Here is an 8828-nt window from a genome sequence, read left to right on the forward strand (position 1 = left end):
ATATTTAATATTTTAAAACAATTTGGCCATAATGGTGAAGGTTGGGATTAAAGTTCAAATTTCATCTCTCTTATTGAGGATTCTGTAAGAAACACATTCTACTTATCATCATCGGGTAATCAAAAGAAAACGCCCAAGTCTTAGGGCCGGTCAACATAGGGTGTCTATACATGGGATTATAGTTTCTTTGACGATTCAGGAATGGTAGTCCTTAGAGTCCGTTTCGATGCATGATATTCAACTAATAAAGAGTGTCGAGAGGGCACACATTGGTAGTTTGACTGACTGTGCAGCCAACATTACTAGGTAAAGTTCGTCAGATGCAATATTTAGATGGGTTCCTTGTTAGCAAGCTTGATGACCTTGTAGTGGATTTGATCGATGATTGTCCTACTGATTGGTCTGTGGACTCAGATGGGGGAATTGCGATTTAGGGGCAGGTTGTGTGTATCTAACATTATTGAATTGAGGAAAGAGATTATGGATAATGCTCATAGGTCCCGATATACCATTCACCCTGGTGGGACTAAGATGTATCATGACCTGAAGAGGACTTTTTTGTGGAAAGATATGAAGAAGGGTGTAGCAGAGTATGTTTCTCGATGCTATGTGTGTCAACAGGTTAAGATAGAACACCAACGATTTTTTGAACTTTTGTAGCCTCTCGAGATCCTTACTTGGAAATGGGAGTACATCTTTATGGACTTCGTGAATGAATTGCTGCGGACTAAGGAAGACAATGAATCTATTTGGGTGATAGTAGATGGACTCACCAAGTCTGCTTATTTTATTCCTATCAGTGTTCACCGAACTACGAATAAACTGGCTAGACTATATATTCGGGATGTGGTGTGACTTCATGGCGTGCCAGTTTCTATAGTTTTGGATCGTGATTCATCGTTTGTGGCAGAGTTTTTGGAGAGTTTTCAGCATGCTTTGGGTGCTAGGTTAGACCTGAGCACAGCTTATCATCCTCAAATAGATGGGCAAACTGTGCGGGTAAATAAGATCTTAGAGGATATGTTGAGAGCTTGTGTCCTCGATCTTGGTGGTAGTTGGGAAGAGCACTTGCCATTGGTGGAGTTTTCTTATAATAATAGCTATCACTCAAGTATCGGGATGACACCTTTTGAGGCTTTATATAGGAGGCCATGTTGATCACCTGATTATTGGATAGAGGTAGGAGATGTGCTGTTGTTAGGGCCAAAGTTGGTGAGGGAGACCACAGAGAAGGTGAACATTATTCAGGAACGTATTAAGACTGCACAGAGTCGTCAGAAGAGTTACACTGATAGAAAACGTAAGGGGGTTGAGTTGAATGTTAGAGATTTTGTGTTTTTGAAGGTCTCGCCGATAAAGGGTATCATGCGGTTTGGAAAGAAGGGAAAGTTGGCACCTAGATTTGTGGGACCATACGAGATCATTGAGAGGATTGGTAATGCGGCTTACAAATTAGCCCTACCATCTGCTTTAGCTATTATTCACAATGTGTTCTATGTATCTTTATTACGAAAGTGTGTACAAGACCCTTCCCAAGTAGTATCACCAGAAATGTTGGAGATTAGTGACAATCTAACGTATGTGGTGCGACCGGTTACTATTCCAGACCGAGAGGTAAAGCAGTTGCGGCGCAAAAAAGTGAACTTGGTGAAAGTGCAATGGAGCGAGGATGAGAATGATATCACTTAGGAATTAGAATAAAAAGTTCGGTGTATGCAGCCAGAGCTTTTTGCTGAGTACTCTCTCCTATCGAATCTCGGGATGAGATTCTTTTGAGGTGTTTATATTGTAGCAACCATAATTTTTCTTAAGTCATTACTTATTATTACTTTATTTTTATTTTTTTTGGCTTTATTAATTGTGTAGATACATGAGAATTTAATGTGATATTTAATTATATATAATTAATTTGAATTTATATCTATATATATGTAAAGTATTATATATATTGATCTTATATAGTATATTTATATAAGTTGTATTTATGTTGTATTTGTAAAATATAAATATAATAGTAAATTAGGTATAATATACTAGACTTAGGTTTAATTACAAAAGTGTGTGTGGAAGAATATTGAAGTTAGCAACAGCAAGTTAGCAGCAGCCGAGAGAGAGAGAGAGAGAGAGAGAGAGAGATATTAAACAAACAAAAAAAAGAGGGTTGTGACTATGTGCGGGAGAAGAGAGTTTTGAGAGAGAGAGAGAAAGAGAAACGGCGAAAAAAAAAGGAGAGGTAAAGAGAAAAAAAAAATGATTAGGGTTTTATTTTAGTGGCTTCATTAATTCTTCAAGCGGTTCTTTGATCTTCAAAAACATATTGTGAGTGCAAAACCCACTTCCCTTGATTTATGTTTATTTTGTTGTTATTATTTATTTATTCGATATTGGTTTGATATTGTATTTGCATGAAGATGATAGATTGATTTCAATTATTTTGGTTAATTGTGTGTGCAATGTTTAGGGTTTTTATATATTTTTATTTTATGGATGTAATCACACTCATGGATATATGAAATTAAAATAAACTTGGAACCCATAGATAAATTATGAATGCTCTACCATGACTCTATAGATTATTGTTTTATTTGAGTGTTGGTGAGAAAAAGTGTATAAAAAAAAGTGAGGATTATGAGATTTGTTTGAATGACTTAGGCTCGGCATTGTTATGTTTGTTCTCATGAATATATGAGGGATTGTGTATATATATTGTTGCCTCGTTCTCAGGAGTAGACGAGTGCTTTGATTTACGTGCATACATATATGCTAACCATCTGGGGAGTGTGGGTCAAGCTCGGGACGATATCCTCATACAAGTTTGGCTTTGGAGCGGTGTTAGGTATACGGGAGGACATGAGATATATGTGCAGGCTAGAAGTGAAGGGCTGAAGTGGTGGAATTAAGGTACAAAGAATTATATATGAACTTATTGGTATAGTTTGAATTGTTTTGATTTGTACATCTCAAAAAATAATAAACGACCTTAATAAATTATGAAATTTGGGCAGAGGCATGTATACGTAATTCTATATAACTTTTGTATTTTAACTTTTTACTAAAAAGATCAATTAGAACTTGGATGATCTTGGTTACAATAATTTTTATTCATTTTAGTAATGCAAATTTTAGATGATGTTTTAACCTACGAAACGAGCTCATTTTTATTGATTTCGTACAAACTGAAGTAAAACATTATTCTGAACACTTTTTGTGTTTTGAACATTTATGAAAAAAATCATCTTATGGCAGTTTCCTTTTGTTTTTAGCTTCAGATTTTTTTGGTCGAATTCCGTCTAGGTTCTTCTATCAAGTTTTTCTCTCAACCTATTTAGTTTCTACTAAATTCGTTCATGTAGCCTTTTAGGAGATTTGATTCTATATAACTTTTGTTCTTTGAGTATTGGTCAATTTGAATGATTTAAGCATGAAACAGTGCATTTTTTTTTATATATTTCTTCAGTAATTTATTCATGATTAAATTATACTAACTTTATTTTTTTTGGCAGAATAGTGGGTCTTACTCACTTTTTATATAGGACTAATCCACCATATTATTTTTATTTATTTTTTTGTATACCCAATTTATATTTAATGTGTACGGGCAAGAAATTAAATGCTACTGTATCTCGAGAAACTACCCCTTCGTCTCGTTGTGGGTGGAACTATTTGTCTTGTCTCGTAACAAGAATTAATTGTACTTTTGTTTGTGTCTAGTGGATACGTGGGTGTCAAATCTTGTACTCATACCAGTATACTTGTATACTAACCCGTTTTGTCTCTTAGCAACTCGGGTGGGTTTTGTTTGAGTGCAGCTGAGCTTCCTTTGCAGGATTAGTTGGGATTACGGTGGTGATGAGAAATAACTACAGTTGTAGGATATGTCTTTCGGACTTCTTTTGTTTTCTGCAGTTTAGAGTTGATATGAGTTTATTTATTTATTTTTATGACCTTAGTATTTTGATAATTTGACATTGTGGGTTATTTTCTAACTTTAGATTATTTAAGTTGTTTTGGCTATTTGTTACTACTTTAATGTTGGAGGTATTAGATAGTCATGAATTTATGATGGATGGTTTGGTTGGCGTTTTGTTAATTTTTTTTACCCCTTGTAATTTTTTTAGCATTGAAATTTACTTGAACCGTATGGAGACGAGAACATTTAGATTTTTGTTTTACTCCTAGGATTTGGATGATGGAATATTAATTGGGGTTTAGTCCACTTTAATATTTAATTGTCCAAATTTTAGGGCATGACAACAACCATCTCAAGAATTCTATTACTACCATCTCAAGAGTTCTGATTTTTTAGCTCCAACGAACAACAATGGCAAATGGACAGTGGTCGTTAGTGGAGAACACAATGTTGGTTGTGGGCGACTGCATCTCTCTCTCTCTCTCTCTCTTTGCGTCTCCTTCCCTTTGCCTAGATTCTTTCATGTTTCTGTTTGTTTGTTTTTTAATAATCAAAATGATGTCATTTTTGTGGATTGTAGAGAGGACTATAGAGAGTAAACTCTAGAGGATTCAGACGTGTGTAAATGTGGTGACATAGAATTTGGCATCATTTTCACAATTTGACTTGACCTGACCTAATGTCGATTCCTATGCAATACGAGGTGTTTAGTGGAGATTATATAAGTGTACGGGGAGGAAATAATTCTCCTCGTATAATCCTGTTGACCAAGTCCACGCTCCTCCGTACGACGTCGCTTTATCACCTGAAAACACAAACGTGAGCTAACCGGCGGGTGTGTGCCGGAAACCTCTCCGATGCCTAAGTCAGTAAGCTTGACAAATAGACAAAGTTTTATGTTCTCAAAAAGAATTGTGTTCAATTACCTCCTCCAAGGTGGTGCTTGTGAGCTTTTATAGGTTTCGAGTGGCATAATCCTAGTAGGACTTTTATTTCTCCATGCAGAGTCCTCCTAGGATTCATATTCCTAAGGATAATGCTTATCCTTTTACACCCTCCCCCACTGCTTAAACCAAGTGGGATGGTTTTTATCACGGCCGAACTTCTATGTGACCGAAATAACACTGGCTATGCTGAGCCACAGAATAGGCCGAACTATCATTAGTTCGGTTTTCTCCCGTTCAACCATGGTGTGCTGCGACCAAGCTTCTGAGTAGCAAGCTCCGACCGATCTAACAATAATACACCGCAATCGGACTAACTGTGTGACCGGACTAACACCAAGTTACCTTCAGACCGGAGTAGCTTTATACCATCTTGGGCCGAAGTAATTACAACTCTCCTAACCGAAGTAACTATACCTCTTCCGGGCCGGAGTAACTATGTTTCTTCTGGGCCAGAATGTTATTACGGCCTTTTACTGAGTTCTTCATACTTTGGGCCATAAAGTCCATCTTACAGCTCGGTCCAATTTTCTCCAAAAATTACCCTCTCAATAAGCAACTTATAACTTATTTTAATTTGAGAGTTTGTGTTAGTCTATTTGGTACAATTTCTACTTATAATTTGTTAATTAGAAATAGTTTAAATAAGTTGAAAAGGCAAATTTTTCAAAAACTAAAAGAGGGGTATTTTTAACTTATGTTTTCGAATTATCAACTTTTAACTTAAAATAATCTGCACTAAACACTCCCACAACCTTGAAATGGGATTGACAAGAATTAACACTCTGTTTGAATGGAGGGACTTAGTGAGAAAATAGAAGAAATGGTGAGAATAAAAAATCTTTCACTTGTCTAGATGGTTAAGTAGGTGAGAAATGATAAGAGATGGTGAGAAAAGAATTCTTACCAAACCTATGTTTTGTTTCTCACCTAAAATAGTGAGATTTGGTAAGAAATGAAATGGGTATAATAAAAGTTTTCTAAAATATCAACATTACCTTTATGAAAAAACATAGCTTATTAATATAGAAAATTATTTTAGTAAAACAAAATATTACAATTTTCTCTATTTTTTCTTATTTATTTTATCTAAACAAGTTAAGTAAACAATTACATCTTCTTTTCTTTTAGAAAAATTTTCTCATAAATCCCATATGGAGAAATGTTAATTTATTTAGTTCTAAGAGTTTTTTTATAAACCAATTAGTCCTTTTTGTTTTGAAAAGTTATATTTATTTGATTTGGTATTATTTGAGTTTAAGTGAATGTCCTTTTGTGATTCATTTCTCTAATTTTCTGATTTGTTTTTGGGATAGGAATAGAAATGTAAGGTTGTGAAAGATTCTTTTCGAGTGTAGAAATCTACAGTTCAGTTAGTGTCGTTTTTTGGTGTTACATTAAAATGTTACGTTTAAAAAAAGTATACTAAGGAGTTTTTGTGTGTTACATTGATTGGAATGTTACGTTTGGTAAAAATACACTAAGGAGTTTTTTTATAATGTTACGTTTGGAAAAAAGTATTGTAAGGAGTTTTTTTTTGGAATGTTACACTATTAAGTTTAAGAAAAGTACACTAAGGAATTTTTGTGTGTCACATTGATTGGAGTGTTACGTTTGGAGAAAATACACTAATAAATTTTTTTGGAATGTTACGTTTGAAAAACGTACACTAGGGAGTTTTTTTTTAATATTACATTTATTAGAGTGTTATGTTTGGGAAAAAATACATTAAGGAATTTTTTAATATTATATTGATTAGAGTGTTATATTTGGGAAAAACACATTAAGGAGTTTTTGTAGAATGTTACGTTGTTACGTTTGAGAGATGTTACATTAGAGTGTTGCGTTTGAAAAAAGTATACTAATTTTTTTTTTTTAAAGTGTTACGTTTAACAATTTCAACATTATGAAAAAATTCACATTTGTCCCTCAACACATAATACATGCGTTTATGCTTGACCCTTTATGCAATTCACACTAGAATAAGACTTTTAGGTCTATAGGAAAAAAGAAAGGATCAAACAATTCATGAAATCACTATTTGGCCATGTTTGTTTGACTTTTTGGGAAGGGGGATTAGACTAATAAACCGTGTGACCCACGTAAAGAGTATTTGGTTGGGGACATGAGTAAGGGGGTTAACTATCCCCTTGGACTAATAATCCCCCTCATATGTTAGGACTAACAAAGCCATAGGAGGATTGGGATTAAAAAGTGAGTGAAAGGATTAGTGAAATTTTAAATGATTTTTAAGCAAAAATTATATTGTTTAATAAAAAAATAATTATAATATTAAAAAAACTAAAATTTAAAAAAAATTAATTTTATATATTAATACTATCTATAATATTACTAATCCAGTAGTGTATAAACAAACCCTTTTTGTTTTACATCTCCAACCTAATATTACCACACTAATAATCCCCTCACTCAATCTCATTGTACTCTTAATCCCCTGATCCCATAAAACCAAACAAACGTGACCTTTAAAATTTATCACTACTTTTCATTCAAATATAATAATAAAAAAATTAAAATCATAATCATTTTTTTTTTGTCAACTCACTTACCCTCATGATCCAAACAGGAGTCTAAGGCCTCATTTGTCAACTACATATTTTAGTCAAAAAGTCATTATAAATTGTCACGTCATTCTCTCCATTTTTCTACACATATTTTCATAAAAAATTAAAAAATCATTAAAATAACCGATTCCTAACGACACCTAAGCCTGAATAACTATTATAACCACAGTGGTGTGTGTTTGTAAATTTAAATGTATAATTAGAATAAACAAAAAAATAAAATAATTCAGAAAATAATTATATAATTTAAATTCCAAATTAAATGCTTACAGAAATTAAAGTTGAGGCTTGTATTGGATACAATCTCTTTAAAATAGATTTCGCCCTCACTCCGGTACTTCCAGTTTTAACTGGCGTCTACTTCCCAGGATGCAACGAGTAACACTTGAAATTGCAATACTAGAAAATCAAGTCTGGCGAACCAAAACTCTATTGTGACTCTTTCGTTTTCTCTTAAAATACAATGCAGAACAGATGTAGAAACAGAAGGACGAAAAGAGGAAGAAAAAAGAAGAAAAGCTCTCCAAAAATTCGATGGGAATGAATGTTGGATGGCCAACTATTTATAGGAGGAACGGTGGCTATTTGAATAGGTTCCAATAGGAAAAACCTGTTCGGAACAGGAACAGATTTGTTCAGAATAGAAATAGATCTATTCGGGTGGAAATTGCACTTGTTTGGATGTGTTTGGGTGAAGGAAAAAAATCTAAACAAATTTATTTTGAATTTTGAAACCAAAATTAAAAATAAATTAATTAATTAAAAAAGTCTTTGGCCCAAAAAATAGGCCGGACAAGCCCAACCCAACCTCATATTCGCGTCCAGCCCGCTCGACCAACCGGACGGACGGACGAACGGCATCGCGTGCGTGTGATTTTTGTTTTGAGTCCAATGAGTGTAGCCCACTTTACCCATAACCTCACCCTTCCACAAACTTGAGTACCCATTGGGGCCCATCCCAAGTATCCCAAGCTAAGGTATATAAACCCATTCAAAACCTTAAGTCTTTCCAATGTAGGATAAACACATTTCACAAATGTGTAGGAAACCCACCTAAATACATTTCTACGAACCCAAAAATACGCATTGAATTCTTATTCATCCAGAAATGGTTTTAAGTAACCAAATACATGGTTTTATTCACTACGCGGTATTAAACATGAACCCAATGAAAAACGTTAAAAATAACGCTTGGGTCCCACCTTAATTAATGCTCAAAGTTAGCAAAAAATAAAGATTTTGCAAAGCCATTTTCCAACAATCCCCCACATTAATGGAATTCACGAGAACGGACATGCAACAAGACGCAAACAAAGAAAGAAAACATTAAAAAGATACACCACATCGAGATAGTTAGCTTTTGGCTTTGAACCTTCTCTAGTGAAAACC

At 34.0% G+C, this 8828-nt stretch overlaps 1 protein-coding gene across 1 annotated transcript; it reads left to right on the forward strand.

Annotated features, from left to right (window-relative positions):
- The first annotated feature begins 414 nt into the window (after nucleotides 1-414).
- Nucleotides 415-1689, forward strand: LOC145814104 (uncharacterized). The gene is made up of 2 exons (XM_082910628.1): nucleotides 415-621; nucleotides 1345-1689. Exons 1-2 carry the CDS (start codon nucleotides 415-417, stop codon nucleotides 1687-1689), a joined length of 552 nt encoding a protein of 183 aa, XP_082766754.1.
- Nucleotides 1690-8828: the final 7139 nt, after the last annotated feature.

The sequence above is a fragment of the Camellia sinensis genome, unplaced genomic scaffold, assembly GCF_055761805.1.
Source record: "Camellia sinensis isolate YWXY unplaced genomic scaffold, ASM5576180v1 Unanchor1, whole genome shotgun sequence".
Taxonomy (NCBI): Eukaryota; Viridiplantae; Streptophyta; class Magnoliopsida; order Ericales; family Theaceae; genus Camellia; species Camellia sinensis.

What these genes read in the sequence shown, in the direction of transcription:
- LOC145814104 (XM_082910628.1), top strand. Translation starts at nt 415, where the DNA reads ATGGGGGAATTGCGATTTAGGGGCAGGTTGTGTGTATCTAACATTATT. An exon ending in GATGCTATGTGTGTCAACAG is followed by an intron (nt 622 to 1,344) that starts GTTAAGATAGAA and finishes GTGTTTTTGAAG; the next exon opens with GTCTCGCCGATAAAGGGTAT.